The sequence below is a fragment of the Musca vetustissima genome, unplaced genomic scaffold, assembly GCF_032173495.1.
Source record: "Musca vetustissima isolate MV318-11 ecotype Yass unplaced genomic scaffold, APGP_CSIRO_Mvet_v1 utg38664, whole genome shotgun sequence".
Taxonomy (NCBI): domain Eukaryota; kingdom Metazoa; phylum Arthropoda; class Insecta; order Diptera; family Muscidae; genus Musca; species Musca vetustissima.
The window spans coordinates 67697-87295 of NW_026873388.1; the positions used below are offsets into that span (position 1 = coordinate 67697).

At 33.2% G+C, this 19599-nt stretch overlaps 1 protein-coding gene across 1 annotated transcript in view; it reads left to right on the forward strand.

Moving 5' to 3' along the window:
- Nucleotides 1–19599, forward strand: part of LOC133324995 (basement membrane-specific heparan sulfate proteoglycan core protein) — a gene marked incomplete at its 5' end in the record, with an annotated part of 74578 nt that overhangs the window by 30950 nt on the left and 24029 nt on the right. The window contains 7 exons of the mRNA XM_061533827.1: nt 3063–3290; nt 3813–4199; nt 6104–9430; nt 14225–14379; nt 16951–17131; nt 17350–17956; nt 18036–18298. Of these exons, the coding sequence (XP_061389811.1) occupies nt 3063–3290; nt 3813–4199; nt 6104–9430; nt 14225–14379; nt 16951–17131; nt 17350–17956; nt 18036–18298 (5148 nt within the window). The remainder of the gene's footprint in view (nt 1–3062; nt 3291–3812; nt 4200–6103; nt 9431–14224; nt 14380–16950; nt 17132–17349; nt 17957–18035; nt 18299–19599) is intronic.

The following is a 19599-nucleotide window of genomic DNA, read 5'->3' on the forward strand; positions in this document are numbered from 1 at the left end:
TTATGATAGTCTTTCCTAATGAGTTATTCCATTTACGGACCCAAAACTCCCTTACGATGACCTCTTAGAGGGTTAATATATTCTACAAAATTGTCGGTCATAAAATTCTCAACAACATTCCGAACCATAATATGCTTCTAAAATGTAAGGATGAAGAGTTATAGCTCTTCACATCTTTAGAAAGACTTAAAAAATATATATTTTCTCATGAAGTTATTTCAGTAAATGTCCGAAAAGACCCTCAAAATGAGCTCATAGAGGGTTAATATATTCCACAAAAATGTTCGTCACAAAATTCTCAACAACATTTCGAACCATAATATATCTCTAAAATGTAAGGATAAGGAGTAGTAGCTCTTCACATCAATGGGACGGCTTTCTAAAATATAGATAATTTTTCTCCTGGAGTTATTTCGATAAATGCCAAAAAAGACTCATAAAATGAGTTCTTAGAGGGTTAATTTATTCTACAAATTTGTCGGCCATAAAATTTTCAACAACAGTCCGAACCATAATATGTTTCTAAAATGTAAGGATAAGGAGTAGTAGCTCTTCACATCAATGGGACGGCTTTATAAAATTTAGATAATTTTTCTCATGAAGTTATTTTAATTAATAGCCCGAAAGACCCTAAAAATGAGCTCTTAGAGGGTTAATATATTCCATAAAAATCTTCACTATAAAATTCTCAACAACATTCCGAACCATAATATATTTCTAAAATGTAAAGATAAAAAGTTATTGCTCTTCACATCATAAGGAGGGTTTTAATGAATTTCAGTCATTATATCCCAATGAGTTATTTTGATAGATGGCCCAAAATACCCTCAAAATGACCTCTTAGGTGATTAATATATTCGACAGACTTGGTCATCACAAAATTCTGAACAAATTTCCTAACCATAGTATATTGCTAAAATGTAAGGATAATGAGTTATTGTCCTGGCCCGCAACATCAAATTGATATAGGCGAGAATAATGGCTTTTCTCAAAAAACGACCATAAAGTGATCTATAATCAGATTTTATAGATTAAATATGTTCCTGAAAATTGTTCACACACATGTCCTGAGTACTTTTCTCTAAGACATCACCAACCTAAAATTGAAAAATCACCTGGAATAGTCGATGATTCGCCTTACGCAAAAAGTAACAAAAATTGGAAATTTTACATTTTTCAAAAATTAAACAAAAATCTCACTTGAGGGTTAATATATTCCACAGAATTGGTCGTCACAAAATCCTCAACAACATTCCGGACCATAATGTGTTTCTAAAATGTAAGGATAATGAGTTATTAACCTGGATCCTAACAACGAATTTATATATGCGAGAATAAAGGCCTCTCGTAACAATCGAATATAAAGTAGTCTACAATGAGGTTTTAGAGGCTAAATATATTCGGAAAAATTGTTCGTATATCTGTCCTTAGTATTTTCTCCTAACACAACACCAACCTAAAATTAAAAAATCACCTGGAATAGTCGATGATTCGCTATACACAAAAAATTAAAAAATGGGACATTTTACTTACTTTCAAAAATATAACAAAATTCTCAATATATATATCTCGTATACTTCGAAATTGTTTGAAAACGATGTTCCCTACAACATTCTGAGTATTATTCTCGAATATACCCAAGCCCTTAGATGAATGGATCACGGGGAATCATCGATCGCACCTAATTTTAAAATGAACAAAAAGAGGAAAATGCCCATTTTTTGAGAAACGACCAAAAATACCTTGTGCATACATTTTACACCTTCGATGTATTTGAGAACATTGTTCCTTATAATAATCCGAACATTTTTTTCCAAACACATCGATAGCCCATCTTTAATGGTTAACCGAATATCAGTGATGCTTCATTACCTTAAAGTAATAACATAACCATATTTTTGCATTTTTGCAAATCTACCAATAATCCGCATTCGCTAAATTCCTAGAGGGTTACTATGTTCCGCAAAAATGTTCCCTAGAATATTTGGAATATTTTTTCCAAACACATCGTATACCTAAAATCAAAGGATCATAAGATATTGTCCTGCCGCGCAGCGTTTTAAGCAAATATAACACTGTTTACCTCTTCTTTCAAAATTCGACCTAAAAGTGCCCTATAACGACCAGTTACTCCATCAAGATGTTTGACAACAATATTCCCTATTGCCTTTTAAATATTTTTCCCGAACATATCCAAGCTCTCAGATGCAAGGATCAACGGGAATCATCAGTCGCATCATATACTACAATTTTCATAAAGGAGAAAATTGTAATTTTTCAAGATCCAACCCGAAAATACCTTTTGCATAGTTTTTAGCCGCTCAGTGTATTTGGGAACTATGTTCCCTAGATTATTGCGAATATTTTTTTCTACAATATGTATACCCTAGCATGAAAGGATCAGCGGATATCACTGATGCTTCGTAATCTTAAATTTGTAACTTTGCCCAAATTTTGCGTTTATAAAAATCGAGGAAAATGAAGCATTTAATCACCTCTTAGAGGTGTTCTATGGTTAGAGAACATGTTCTCCATAATATTTAGAGCATATTTCCCAAATATATTATATGCCTAAAATCAAAGAATCCCGAGGTATGATCCTGTCTCGCAGCGTCTTAACAAAATGTGGTTAATGAGAGGTATTTTTTTAATATTTAGCCTAGAAGTGGGCTTTAATGACCCGATAGGGCTTCGAAATGTTTGAGAACAAAAATCCACATAATATTCTGAGCATTTTTTCCGAATATAGTATGAAGCTAAAATTTAAGGGTTCCGAGAAATCATCGCTGCTCCGCCTACGCAAAAAGTACCAAATATCTGCTCTTTGTAATGATGTTATTTCTTTATGTAAATATTTGTTTATATATAATATATAATTTATATAAAAAATATTATTATATAGGAACGTTTAAATACCACCTAAAAATTAAGTTATATTATGTAAATACACCGAAAGAAATTTTGTAAAAAAATATTTTATTGCCTGGAATGATTTTGAAAAATTAATTTTAATTTTTCAAAAAATGCAAATAAATTTTGTTTACCCCCAACCCCTATTCCAGGACGCGAAGTCATTTTCCGTTGCCGTGATGAAGGTATGTTACGCGCCAAGGTTAGATGGACCCGTCCCGGTGGCCGTCCCTTGCCCGTCGGAGCCGTTGACAAAGATGGCCGTTTGGAAATTCCCAATATTCGTGTTGAAGATGGTGGTACCTACATTTGCGAAGCTGTTGGCTATCCTCGCCATGTTTCCGGACAACAAGTCTCTGTACAATTGACCGTTGAAAAATGTAAGTATAAATCGTAAATTAGGGGACATTTTTTGTAATTTTTTCAAGATTTTTGGGAGGGTTTTTTGTTGTAAAAAAAATTGTTTGTATATTTAACAAAATATATATTTTGCGCCTGCATGCAGCTTGGGGATCCAATAAATATTTTGTACCTTCAACAAAAATTAAATATGGCACAGTGCCGCACATAGACATGGAATTTTTTGGATTAGGTAATATAAAACAACAACAACAAAAATATTAAAAAAATTAAAATCTATACCCACCAAACATCGATTGAATCCATGATCTGTAGTTGATAAAAATTTAGTAAAAAATTTCCAAACCATTTCTCTCTACTTCTTTTTCCTCTATTAAATGCTTTTCCGTAATTTGGGAAAAAAAATTCTGATGCTATGGTAAATACTTAGTTTCCCCATAATTATTTTAGAATACTATAGAGCATCCCAGCTAATCTCACCCTTAAACAGATACAATTAATTAATATTCTCTTTTTTTGCCGCCCCTCCCTCTCCAATCTAGACAATCCACGTGATGATCGTTTACCCTCAGCTTGTTCCGCTACACAAGCTACCTGCATGAACGGTGAATGTATTGATAAGTCGCAAATTTGTGATGGTATCCCCCATTGTTCGGATGGTTCCGATGAGCATAGCTGTTCCCAGGGCCGCAAATGTCAACCCAATCAATTTATGTGCCGCAATTCCAAGTGTGTTGATCGTGTCTGGCGTTGTGATGGTGAAAATGATTGTGGTGATAATTCCGATGAAGAAAGTTGCGATCCCGAACCAAGTGGCGCTCCCTGCCGTTATGATGAATTCCAATGTCGCAGTGGCCATTGCATTCCCAAATCCTTCCAGTGTGACGATACCAATGATTGCCGTGATGGTTCTGATGAAATCGGTTGCAGTAAGTATTACAAGATAAAAAATAGTATATTAACAAAATCCACCAAAAGTCCCGTACGATGAGCCTTTAGAGCTTCAATATGTTCTAAGAAAATATTCCCCATAGTCCCCAGAGTAATTTCTCCAAACACATTGCTTATCTAAAATTGAAGGATCCATGAGAAATCCTGCTCAGAAAAATGACAAAACTCACGAAACTGGTAAATTTTGATTTTCTACAAAATAGGGCCTAAAGAGCCATACTATGAACCTCTAGAGGTTCAATATGTTATACAAAAATATTCCCCGAGGACCCCTGAGCAATTTATCGCAGGACATCCCTTATCTAAAATTTAAGGATCGAATAGAAATCCTGATCGGAAAAATTACCAAACTCTCGAACTTTGAAAAAATTTAATTTTCACAAAAAATTACCTAAAAGCCCCATAAAATGAACCTCTAGAGGTTTACTATGTTCTACAAAAATATTCCACATAGACTACTGAACAATTTATCCAAACACACCCATCATATAAAATTTAAGGATCCCTTAGAAATCCTGCTCAGAAGAATGACACAATGCACGAACATGGCAAATATCGAGTTACTACAAAATGGGACCCAAAAGACCCATAGTATGAACCTCTAGAGGTTTACTATGCTCTACAAAAATATTCCCCAGAGACCCCTGAACAATTTATGCCAGCACATTCCTTGTGTGAAATTTAAGGATCCTTTAGAAATCCTGATCGGGTAAATGACTATACCCTCGAAAAAGTAAAATATCGATATTCTTCAAAAAGGGACCTAAAAGTCGCATACCATGAGGCGTTAGAGGGTTAATATATTCCACAAACTTCTTCTTCAAAACATTTCCGACAATACTTCCGAAAATATCATATAGCTAAAACTTAGGGATCCATTAGAATTTCCGATCAGATAAATGATTACTTCGAATATTAAAAAAAAATAGTCTATTTACACAAATCCGACAAAAGTACCCTACAATGGGCCTCTAGAGGTTTGATATGTTCAACAAAAATATTCCCCCTTGACACCTGAACAATTTATCCAAACACATCCATCATGTAAAATTTAAGGATCCATTACAAATTCTGATCGGGTAAATGACGAGACCATCGAAAATGGCAAATATAGCATTTCTCCACAAAATGGCCTTAAAGTCCCATACCATGAGCCGTTAGAGGGTTAAAATGTCCTACAAAAATATTCCCCACTACCTCGCCATCAATATTTCCAACAACATCATATAGCTAAAACATAGGGATCCATTTAAAATCCCGATCAGATACATGATAAACTCTCGAAAATGCCAAAAATTGCCTTTTTTCAAAAAATGACCTAAAAGTCACATACCATGACCCCTTAGACGGTTAAAATATTCTACGAAATTTCTCCTCACAACATTTCCGACAATATTTCCCACAACATCCTATAGCTAAAACTTAAGGTTCAGAAGGAATCGCTTGTCCCCGCCACGTTTAAATGAAATTAAGCAAATTTGAAGACATTTTTCAAAAATCGGTCATAAAATACCCTATAATGGATAGCTAGAACCTCGAAATGTTCGAGAACAACATTCCCTTTAATATTCTGAATATTTTTCTAGAACATATCATAACACCAACATTTCAGGATTCAGAGAAATCATCGATGATTCCGAAAAAAAAGACACCAAATATTGGCCTTTTTTCAAAATCCGACATAAAGACCCACATAATGTAAATTTAGGGGCTTAAAATATTCTACAAAAATATTCAGGGCTATATGCCACACAAAATTCTCATCCACATCGTGTACGTAAAACGAAAGGATCTGCAGTAAACATCTGTCGTTTTAATGTTAATCTCTCACTTAATCTATGTGTGAATTGTTCTAATATTTCTTTTTTGTATTAATTTACAGTGGCTCCCGACAAGATCCGTGATCCACCACCAACTCAATTCCTCCACCAGGGCGACTCGTTGAACTTGACCTGTGTCGGTGTTGGTACCCCAACTCCTGTTATTGTCTGGCGTTTGAATTGGGGTCATGTCCCCGAGAAGTGTGTCTCGAAGAGTTACAGCGGTACCGGCACCCTCTATTGTCCCGATATGCAGTATGCCGATAGCGGTGCTTACTCCTGTGAAATTATCAACTCGAAGGGTAGCAAATTCACCACCGACACCTTGGTAACTGTTGAAAAACCTGAACGTCCTGGCGTCTGCCTTAGCGGCACTTTCAACGAAGAGGCCGAACACCCCAATGAATGTTTGAATTGCTTCTGTTTCGGTATTGCCAAGACCTGTAAGTCCAGCGATATGTTTATCAACACCATCCAGCCTCCGATCACCTCTCACCGCGTTGTCAACGTCGAATTGAGCCCCTACAGTAATATTGTCATCAATGAAGCCCCCACCTCGGGTATTATGAACTTGAGACATGGTGTACAGTTCCGTGCCACCGATGTGTTGTATGGCAGCCGTAGCACTCCCTACTTGGCCCTGCCCCAGGACTTTATGGGCAATCAGTTGAAATCGTATGGCGGTTACTTGAAATATGATGTGCGTTATGATGGCACCGGTACCCCTACCCGTCATCCTGATGTTATTTTGACTGGCAATGGCTTTACCTTGACCTATCGTTCCCGCTCTCCCGCCCAACCCAGCTTTGTCAATCACATGGAAGTGCCATTTGTACCCGGTGGTTGGACTAAGCCTGATGGTCGTATGGCCACCCGTGAAGAGATCATGATGATCCTGTCGAATGTCGACAATGTTTTGGTACGTTTGGGCTATATCGAAGCCACGGAGAGGGAAGTTGAACTGACCAATATTATGATGACCTCGGCTGGACCCCATGACCAAGGTCTGGGCAAGGCTAACCTCGTGGAGAAATGTGCCTGCCCCGTGGGTTATACTGGCGATTCGTGTGAGACCTGTGCCCCTGGTTATGTTCGTCAATCCGGCGGTGGCTGGTTGGGTCGTTGTGTACCCTTCACCCCCGAGCCATGCCCTGAGGGCACCTACGGTGATCCCCGACGTGGTATTCCTTGCCGTGAATGTCCCTGCCCCCAGACTGGTGCCAATAGCTTTGCCTCCGGCTGTTCCATGGGCCCTGACGGTGAAGTCACCTGCCGCTGCAATGAAGGCTATATGGGCCGCCGTTGTGAGACCTGTGCCCCTGGCTATGAAGGCAATCCCTTGGCTCCTAATGGCCGTTGCTATCCCACTCCCGATCACAACTGCAATGCCGAAGGTACCTACTCCATCCACGACAACAAGACCTGTGAATGTAAATCCCTGGTAAGCGGTGAACGTTGTGACACCTGCAAGACCGGATCCTATCACTTGAACTCCTTCACCTACACCGGCTGTATTGAGTGCTTCTGCAGCGGTTTGCCCGTTAGCTGTGGCAGCAGTACCATGAATCGTGAACAGATCAGCTCGACCTTTGGCCGTTCCCGCGCCCCACATGGCTTCAGTTTGGTACGTCACTACAACACGGAACCATCACCGGTGGCCTTTGGCGAACGTGACAGTGCTTTGGTCTTCAGCGAACCCTCGACCTCGGAACCCTTATACTGGAGCTTGCCCCCACAATTCTTGGGTAATCAAATCACAGCCTATGGCGGTAAATTGAGTTACAATTTGAGCTACAACCCCATGCCTGGTGGTCTGATGTCCCGCAGTACCTCTCCCGATGTGGTGATCAAGTCGGGCGAAGATTTGACCCTGATCCATTACCGCAAGGGTGGCTTCAATCCCAACCAACCCAACTCCTATTCCATTCCCATGATCGAAAGCTCTTGGCATAGGTCCGATGGCCAACCTGCTGATAGGCCCCATTTGCTGATGGCCCTTTCCAAGATCGATGCCATCTACATTAAGGCCACCTACACCACCAGCACCCGTGACGGTGCCCTGACCTCGGTTACCATGGACGTGGCCTCGCCCAGCAGCACCAGCGGTGTACCCGCCTATGAGGTGGAGGAATGCCGTTGCCCACCCGGTTATGTTGGTACCTCCTGCGAACGTTGCGCCCCTGGCTACAAACGCAACGAGGAGGCCGGTCTCTACTTGGGATTGTGCGAACCCTGTGAATGTAACGGCCACTCGTCGCAGTGTGACCCCGAGTCGGGTGTCTGCCTGAACTGTGCCGACAACACTGAAGGTGATTCCTGTGAACGTTGTGCCTATGGCTACTCCGGAGATGCCACAAATGGCACACCCTATGATTGCCAGCCCGGCCAAGGCCCAGGACCCGTCGTGCCAACCAGACCACCATCACCACCACCTCAGCCCACCAACAACGAAACCTGCTACCACTGCAATCAGGCCGGTACCGCATCCTGCTACGGTGACTACTGCTACTGCAAGACCAATGTCCAGGGTTCGCGTTGTGATCAATGCCGTCCCGGAACCTATGGCCTTTCCGCCAACAATCCCGATGGTTGTGAGGAATGTTTCTGCTCGGGCAAATCGACCACCTGCTCCTCAGCTTCGCTCTATCGCCAACTGATCCCTGTCGACTTCCTTGGCAGTCCACCACTGCTCACCGATGAGGAGGGCATGATCGTCGACACCGAGAACATGAACTTCGATATCGAAAGAAACGAATACACCTATTCGTACCCCTCGTACACACCGAAATACTGGAGTTTGCGTGGCTCGGTCTTGGGCAACCAACTGTACTCCTATGGCGGCGTCCTGACCTACAAGCTCGAGGTCGATTCCTATGGCAACTATGAACAGGGCCATGATGTCGTCCTCATTGGCAATGGCATGAAATTGATCTGGTCCCGCCCCTCGTCCGAACAGGACAACATCGAATACACCATACGCCTGCATGAAGATGAAAACTGGCAGACCCTGCAACGTGGTGGCATGCAACGTGCCTCTCGCACCGATTTCATGAATGTCCTCTCGAATTTGGAACACATTTTGATTAGGGCCACACCGAAAATACCCACCACACGCTCGTCGATCAGTGATGTGATTTTGGAGAGTGCCGTCGAAAGACCCCAACCCGGAGCCAGCCAAGCCATTGATATTGAAATCTGCAACTGCCCACCAGAATATTCCGGTTCGTCATGTGAAAGCTGTGCCCCTCTGCATTACCGTTACAGCGATGGCACATGCAGACGTTGCCCCTGTCAGGATGAGAACACCCAATCGTGTAGCTTGGATGAGCGTAGCTATGTCAAGTGTCAGTGTAGACCAGGTTATGGCGGTGATCGTTGTCAAAATAATGGTAAGTCGGAATGTGGGGAATGGGGGGGTTCGAAGTGAGGTGATCACGACATTATTCTCTATTGCTTTTTTTTGGCATGATTCATATACCATTTTATTTTTCCTTTTTCTATTTTTTTTTTATTTTGGAGAATGCTTTTGAAAAGAAAAACAACAACAAAAATTATGATTTAAAAAAAGTAAAATGAGAGAAAGAGAGAGAGAGAAAGATAAAAAGAGAGAGAGGAGTTAAAAAAGGAAGGAGAAAGCAAACCAGCAAACCAAATCCAGCAAATGGAAATAATTAAAAATAAAAATATTTTAAATTTCAAAAAAAAATTGATTTTTTGAAAAAAAAATCGGATGTTCGAAAATTCGGATTTTTGAAAATTCGAAGATCACTAGAAAATACTTAAAAGCAAAAAATTGCAATAACATTCAATTATATATCATATTAGAAGCTTTTTATAGAGTTGTTGTAAATTTTTTTGGAAAAAATTGCATGTTCGAATTTTCGAAGATAAATTAAAACCCCCGTAAAACCCAAAAATATTTAACAAAATTGCATCTAACATCATATTAATAGGTATAGGCGAAATTTCTGCAAGTTTTTGGACATTTTTTTTCATGTTCGAAAATTCGAAGATAGCTAAAACTTACCAAAATATAATTTTTTGAGAGAAATTATGATATTTAAGCCTCAGAACAATTATTTCCCTTAATTTTTAATCATTTTGGGTTAATTTTTTCATGTTCGAAATTTCGAACATCACCAAGAAAGTATTAAATATGTAAAATTTTGCATAATTTTTGGTATTTAAATATTAGGGGATACTTTAATAAAATTTTTGAGGCATTTTGAACATGTTTTGTCATGTTCGAATTTTCGAACATGGTCAAAAAATTCCAAATTGAGCTTGGTTATTGCTACTTTAATATTAGGGAATATTTTTAGGACATTTTTGAGAAATTTTGCAAATTTTTTGACATGTTCGAATTTTCAAACATCGACAAAACATTGAAAATACATCAAAATTTGATCAAATAATTGCTATTTTAATATTAGGGGATATTTTTATAACATTTTTGAGGCATTCTGAACTAATTTTGTCATGTTCGAATTTTCGAATATAGCCAAAAATTTCAAATTTTGCATAGTTATTGCTATTTAAGCGTGAGGAAATATATTTTTACATGTTTTAAGTACTTTTAAACCATATTTTGTAATGTTCGAATTTTCGAACATGGCCAAAAATTTGTGAAATCTTTGATATATGCTACTTTTATTCAAACTCAAAAATTTAGAAGCATTTCTATAAAGTTTTTGAGCAATTTGAATCCTTTTTTTCATGTTCGAATTTTCGAACATGGCCAAAAAATACGTTAACTTCCAAATTTTACAAAATTATTGTTAATTAAATATTAGGGAATATATTTATAACGTTTTTGTGTAATTTAAAACATATTTTGTCATGTTCGAATTTTCGAACATCACCAAAAAATTGTGAAATCTTTGAAATTTGCCATTTTTAATTCATATTCAAACATTTGGCAACATTTCTATAATGCTTTGGAGCAATTAAAGCCCTATTTTTTCATGTTCGAATTTTCGAACATGGCCAAATAATTACGTTAACTTACAAATTTTAAAAAATTATTGTTAATTAAATATAAGGGAATATATTTATAAAATTTTTGTGTAATCTAAAACATATTTGTCATGTTCGAATTTTCGAACATGGACAAAAAATCACGAAAACTGCCAAATTTTGCATAATTATTGCTATTTAAGCGTGAGGGAATATATTTTTACATGTTTTAAGTACTTTTAAACCATATTTTGTAATGTTCGAAATTTCGAACATTGTCAAAAATTTGATAAATCTTTGAAATATGCAATTTTTATTCAAATTCCAACATTTGGAAACATTTCTATAAAGTTTTTAAGCTATTTAAACCTTTTTTTCTAATGTTCGAATTTTCGAACATGGCCAAAAAATTACACAAACTTAAAAATTTTAAAAAAATTATTGTTAATTAAATATTAGGGAATATATTTATACCATTTTTGAAAAAAATTGGAAAAATTTGAAATTTTGTACAAATTTTTGCTATTTAAATTTTCTGGAATATTTTTATAAAATTTTTGAAATTTTTTAATATTTTCGAACATAAAAAAATTTTGCTATTTAAACATTATGGAATATTTTTATAAAATTTTCGAAAAATTTTAAACATGTTTTGTTATGTTCGAATTTTTGAACATTGCCAAAAAATTGTGAGAAATTAAAAATTTTGCATAATTATTGCTATTTAATTATTAGCGATTATTTTTATAACATTTTTGAGAAATTTGGAACATGTTTTGTTATGTTCGAATTTTCGAACATCGGCAAAAAATTGCGATAAATTAAAAATTTTGCAGAATTTTGGCTATTTAATTAATAGGAAAAATTTTGATAGCAGTTTTAAGAAATTTTAAACATGTTTTATCATGTTCGAATTTTCGAACATGGCCAAAATGTTGTGAAAATGTTCAAGTTTTGCATAATTATTGTTAAGTAAATATTAGGGAATATTTTTATAACATTTTTGAGAAATTTTGAACATATTTTGTCATGTTCGAATTTTCGAACATGGCCAAAAAATTACGAAATCTTCAAAATTTTGCTTAATTATTGCTATTTTAATATTAGGAAACATTTTTATAACATTTTTGAGAAATTTTGAGCATGTTTTGTCATGTTCGAAATTTCGAAAATCGGTAAAAAATTGCAAAAAATATTGCTATTTAAATATTAGGGAACATTTTTATAGTATTTTCCAGAATGTATAGCATGCTTGATCGTGTTCGAAAATCTCTCTCTCTTTCTCTATCACATTTAAAAAATAATTATTTCTCCACTCATGTTTTTTCATAATGAAAAAAAGACCAAACAAACAACAAATCTATAACTCTACAACACTATAGCCTACACAACAACAACAACTACTATTATTATTATTAAATTTAATTATATTCAAAAAAAAATTTAAAAATCGAAAAATGTATTGTTTTTGTTATTTTAAAAAATATATATCCCAATTTTATATAACAACCGAAAAAAAAATTAATTCTACTGTGTACAGTGCCCCTGAATAAAACGGAAAAGCAATGCGACCTAGCCAGAGGATTCTGTTGTAGTGGCTTTCAATTTAATATTGAACTCAATCAGACCATCTCACCCAATGAGACCCTATTGATATACAGAGGCAAACAGTACGTAGGAAATATGACCAACTTGTTTTATGGCTGTAAAGGTTCGCAATATTTCCAATTCAAATTCTTTTTATAAAAAAAATAAAAATTTTAATTAAAAATTTAATTAAATTTTATTCTAATTAGATTAGTTAGTTAGTTTGTTTAGTTAAACCAACAACAACAACAAAAATGTTTAACCTCTATTACGAAGTGTGGGTTCTTTGTTTTTGTTTTTTATCGAAAAAAATATGCGGATTTCTATTACAAATCTAGTTGTGTTACTATTTGTGTACATTTTTTGTAGTGTAAAAAATTTATTAAAAAAAAATTAATAATTATTTATATATATAATATATATAGATTAGTACAGTAATTTTGTATTGTGCGGCATACTACCCTTACATACACATACAAACAAACATACATATGTCTATTGAAAATAAAAACAACCTCCCCCTTGTGTTTTATGTCTGTCCTCTCAACAAAAACAGCAACAACTAAAAAGAGTACATAATTTCCACATTTAAAAAAATCATAAAAATTTTATAAAAAAAAATTTTGTATTATAAAAAAAAATTAGTAAAAAAAATTGTGTAAAATTTTTTAAAAAAAAATTTCTAAAAATTTTTTAGAAAAATTTCTAAAATTTTTTTTTTAAATTTCTAAAATTTTTTTTAAAAATATTCTAAAAAATTTCTAAATTTTTTTTAAAAAAAATTTAAAAAAATTCTAAAATTTTTTTTAAAAAAATTCTAAAAAATTTCTAAAAAATTTTTTTAAAAAAATTTCTAAAATTTTTTTAAAAAAATTTTTTTAAAAAAATTTCAAAAGTTTTTTTTTCGAAATTCTTAAAAGAAAAAAAATTTCTAAAGTTTTTTTTTAAAAAAAATTTCTAAAATTTTTTTTAAAAATATTCTAAAAAAATTCTAAAATTTTTTTTACAAAAAATTCTAAAATTTTTTTTAAAAAATAAAAAATTTCTAAACTTTTTTTTAAAAATATTTTTAAAAAATTTTTTTTTAAAAAAATTCTAAATTTTTTTTAAAAAAAATTTCTAAAATTTTTTTTTTTAAAAAATTTCTAAATTTTTTTTAAAAAAAAATTCTGTGTATAAAGTACCAAAAAAAAAATATTATGTGGGACCTCCTTAGTTTAACCCCAGCTGAGCTTTGTGTTTTCTGTTTTATTTTATTTTTTTATATAATTTTTTAGACAACCCAGCAAACAATTTTAACCCTAAATTGTAATTTTTTTTCAAAAAAAAAAATCTGTACAAAAAATTTTGTTTGGTATCCTTGGACCAGGATCAAACAAAAACAAAAATACTAACCAAAATTTGTTACCAACAACAACTATACATATTTATGTACAAAACGACAAACTAGTAGTTTTTGTTGTAGTTAGACCAAAACCAAAAAAAAATACCCATCATACAAAAATACTTCTTCTTCATTTGAAAAAAAAACAACTCATCATTGTCACTAACCTTAGAATTTGTTTTGAAAAAAAATTAAAAAAATATATTTTTTTTTCAACACCCAACTAATCTCAAAATATTTTTATTCTCACATATAGATTATGAGTCTGAACCCCAGGTCACTACCACTCCCACACCCGAACCAGAATACAAAACACGCATAACCGTATCGATCCAGAAACCAGAAATTTCCATTATCCCCGTTGGAGGATCCATAACATTGTCGTGTAGCGGCATGTTGGAATACAATAGGGTAAGTCGACAAAAAAAAAACAAAACCAAACCAAAAAAAATGGAAAAAATTAAAAAAAAAATCAAAAAAAAATTTTTTTTAAATCTCAAAAAAATTTTTAATTTTTGAAAATTCCAACAAATTGTTTAAATTAAGAAAATACAACAGCAAAATACTTTTTTTTAATTTTTTCAAAAATTTTTAACTATTTTTTCGATGTTCGAATTTTTCGAACATTAATAAAATGACCTAAAATTACAAAATATCACCTCCAAATAATGTTACAACAAAAATTACATAGTTTTAACAAATGTTTTCGAACTTCGAATTAGTCGAACATAGCCAAAAAGTTATTATATTTCGAAATTTTCGAAGAAATATAAATTGATATTAAGAAAATATAACACCACCACCTTATTTGAAATAAATTTCTCAACATTTTTCAAAAAAAAAATAAAATTTTTTTCGATGTTCGAATTTTTCGAACATTAATAAAATGACCCAAAATTGCAATATATCACCTCCAAATAATATTACAATAAAATTATATAGTTTTTAGAAATTTTTGTGATGTTCGAATTTTTCGAACATTGCCAAAAAGTGACACAATTTCGAAATTTTTGAAAAAAATATCAATTGAAATTATGAAAATATAACACCACCACTTGACTAGAACTTTTTCAACATTTTTAATTTTTTTTCAAAATTTTTTATTTTTTTAAAATTTTGAATATTTTTAGATGTTCGAATTTTTCGAACATTAATAAAATGACATAAAATCACAACATATCACCTCCATATAATATTACAAAAACAATTATGTAGTTTTTGCAATTTTTTCGAACTTCGAATTTTTCGAACATTGCCAAAAAGTGATCAAATTTCGAAATTTTGAAAAAAATATCAATTGAAATTTAGGAAATACAACACAACCACATCAAAAAAAAACGTCTTTTGAATTTTTTTTTTTAATTTTTTCAAAAAAATTTTAAAATTTTTTGGATGTTCGAATTTTTCGAACATTAATAAAATGACAAAAAATCACAACATATCACCTCCGTATAATATTACAACAAAAATTATATAGTTTTTGCAATTTTTTGTGATGTTCGAATTTTTCGAACATTGCCAAAAAGTGATTAAAATTCGAAATTTTCGAAAAAAAAATATCAATTGAAATTAAGAAAATATAACACCGCCAATTTACTTGATTTTTTTCAAAAATTTTTAATTTTTTTTTCAAAAATTATAAAATATTTTCGATTTTCGAATTTTTTGAACATTAATTAAATGAACTAAAATTACTATATATCACCTCCAAATTATGTTACAACAAAAACACATAATTTTAGCAATTTTTTTCATGTTCGAATTTTTCGAACATTGCAAAATATTGCTAAAAATATAATATATCAGCTCAAAAATCTCTTGTATACTCATATAGAAACTTTAAAAATTATTTCAAAGAGTTTTTGGACAATTTTCACAATGTTCGAAAATTCGAATATACAAATTTTTAGGAATATTAATGGAATACAATTCTAAATTTTTTGTGTAAATCCTTATTAGTATGAAAACGGTAGTGAAAAAAATAAAAATAATTATTTTGGAACATTTTTCTGGCAATTTTTGCAATGTTCGAAAATTCGAACATTGATTCGAAATTCTTAAAAAGGCTAAAAAAATGTCTTGTATCACCATGGTACATTGATATAGAAGCTAAAAAAGGTATTTGAAAATGTGTGTGGGCAATTTTGATGAAGTTCGAAAATTCGAACATTCAAATATTTCGAATTTTTTCATGAAATTTAATGTAAACTCTTTATGAAATCATAATTTACATTAAAACCAAAAGTTATGTATATTATAAACAATATTTTTGACATGTTCCGAGATATTTTTTAAAAAATCGTATGTTCGAAAATTCGAAGATTGTTGCAACATTGTTAAAAATGCTAAAAAATGTATTAAAACAATGTAGTAGGTTCACACAGAAGCTAAAAAGGGAATTTTTAAGTGTTTATGGACATTTATTGCGATGTTCGAAAATTCGAAGTTTCAAAAATTTAGGAATATTTCTTGAAATTTTATGTAAATTCGTTATGAAAACATAATTTACCATAAAACTCATTTTATAAACAGTTTTTTAGATTTTTTTTAAAAATTTCGTATGTTCGAAAATTCGAAGATTGTTCCAAAATTTTTAAAAATGCTAAAAATTGCATTATATTAATATTGTGCTTTCATATAGAAGTAATATAACGAATTTCGAAGTTGTTTTTGATAAATTTTTGTTATGTTCGAAAATTCGAAGATTGTTAAATTGCCCAAAAAAAATAATGAAAATGATCCCGAAGTCAATATAAAAGCTATATAATGAATTTCGAAGGTTTTTGGACAATTTTGATTATGTTCGAAAATTCGAAGATTGTTAAAAAACCGCAAAAAATCAAAACAAAAAATATTTAGGACTAAATATTTGCACGAATTTAATTTTTTGCACATTTTATTGATTTCCGAATTTTTTTTTTTAATTTTAATTTTCAAAATTTCTTTATTTGATTTTTTCAAAATACTTGTTTTTAATTCCAGTTGCCCGTCGTTGTAAACTGGTATAAGTATAACGGTGATCTGCCCTTCCATTACGATCAAACCGATGGCGTTCTGCGATTGTTCGACTTGCAAATCCACGATTCCGGTACCTATATCTGTCAGGCCCGCCACAATCAAACTCAGCGCATTTACGAGGATCGGGTTACCATCACCATTACAGGTAAGGGGAAAAAACTGCCAGATTTTGGTTTTATAAAAATTAATATAAATATTGGAAATTTTGAAATGCTGCCTTTCAATAAAAAAGGATATGCCAAAGAGATGTTGGCCCGTTACGGTATGGAGTTTGAAATAATTAAATACCCCTACTAGATTAGCTAGAAAATATTTTGAATTGATTTCTGAATTGATTTTTAATTTCAATTTCTAAACTTCCAGAAACCTCTCGTCGCTCCCCAGCCCGCATTGACAACTTGGCTCCCTATCACACCTTTACCGAATTCGTACCCGCTGAAATCGCTTGCGAAGTAAGCGGTAATCCTCAACCCGTTGTCACCTGGATTCGTGTCAATGATCAAATGTCCACCGAGGTCCATGTCGAAGGTAATCGCTTGATTTTCGAGAGACCACGTAAATCCGATGAGGGTAGATACCGCTGCCAGGCCAACAATGGCGAGGGATATCCCGATGAGAAATACACCGAAGTTTATGTCGAGACCGTGATGCCATCATCCACACCGGCACCACGTGAAATGGTGTACATTGAACCACCCCAATATACCGGTGAAGCTGGTCAACCCATTCGTCTGACTTGCCATTCCATTTCGAACATTAATCTGAAATATGAATGGACCAAGGATGGTTATGCCATCTATCGTCAGCATAATGTCATTATGCTGGGCAATACCTTGGAGATTCGTGATGCCACACCACGTGATTCGGGTACCTATACCTGTGTGGGTATTGATATGCGTGGTCGTCGTAACTACACCTCAGATGCTCGGGTATTTGTTGATGAACCAGCTGGTCCCTATCCCGCTGTTGGGTAAGCTGAAATTGTGGAATTATCTTTCATGGGTGCAAATCTGACCCGTTTTCTGTTGTTCTTTTTTTGTCCCTTGCAGAACTCCTCCCGTCATCAAGGCCATGCGCGAAGAACATCTTGTCATTCAAGGCCATGATTTTACCATTACCTGTGAAGCTTCCGGCACTCCTCGTCCCACAATTAAATGGACCAAGGTCCATGAATCTCTCGGCGATAATGTCCATCAAACTGGCAATGTATTGCGTATTAGCTCTGCCCGCCCCGATAATCGTGGTGTTTATGTTTGTGTTGCCGAAAATAATGTGGCCTCCGATCAAGCCAGTACATATATTGAAATTGAACGTAAGTAGAAGGGGCTCAAAACGGAACTTCAAAACTATTTTTGTCATTTAGAACATTTTTCAAAAAATCTCCTAAATTTTGTTGAGGCCATAACAAGGTTACCAAAGGGGTCTTGAGGTTCCGATTTTTGCTGTACATATTATTTTTACTCTTCTTAAAACCATGCATCCAAAAACTATTCACATTTCAACCATTAAAGGCTAGAAATTGAATATTTTCTATTTGGGACCGGGGTGCGTATGACTATTATTAATTAATGGGTTATATTGGGAAATTACGTATATCTCCTGAACGGTTCGTAATTTTTGCAAAATTCTTTTGGCTATTGAAAGTCAACCCATCAGGGAAAAAATAAAAATTCATAGATATTACATTTTATAAAGGTGGATGGGCAGAATATTTAATTATTTCTCAAAAATATTATAATTCGATTAAGGCCATATCTAGGTTTATAAAGGTCTTCTCCGGTTCCCAATTCCCGTCGTATATAATATTTTTGCTCTCTTTAACAATATTAATCAAAAAAAAATATTCGATTTTAAAGCATTTAAGACATTATTTCGAATATTTTCTATTTGGCCTATGGGTGCGTATGATTATTATTAATTCGTGGGTTATATTGGGAAATTACGTATATATCCTGAACGGTTTGGGATTTTTGCAAAATTCTTTTTGCAATCGAAAGACAACCTGTTAGGGAAAAAATAAAAATTCATAGATATTAAATTTTATAAAGGGGGATGGGCAGAATATTTAATTATTTCTCAAAAATATTTCTCATAATTCGATTAAGGCCATATCTAGGTTTTTAAATGTATTCTCAGGTTCCCAATTTTTGCCGTAAATTATATTTTTAGTCTTCTGATAAATATACATTTTCAAAAAAGTCCAGTCCATAACAAATTTCCCTCTGATTTGTGATTTTAAAGAATATTTAAAATTTGAACATGGGTGCGTATGACTATTATTAATTATTGGGTCCATGTGGAAAATTTGCCATAACTCTGCAATGACAAGAGATATTTGGGAAATTATTTTTGTCATTGGAAGCCAACCCTTTAGGGAAAAAACCAAAATTATTAGAAGGTTCATTTTTTTATTTAAAGTAATTTAAAAAAATTTTACAAAAAATATTTTCAAAAAATAAAAATAAAAAAATGTTGAATTTTATGAATTTTGAATCTGAAAATAATAACACCAAAATTCAATTTATGATTCTTCTTTCCTCTCCTTTTCTCTATTTAAAAAAAATACTTGTTTTTTGTTAAATTTGGAATTTATTTATCAAAAATTTTCTGCCT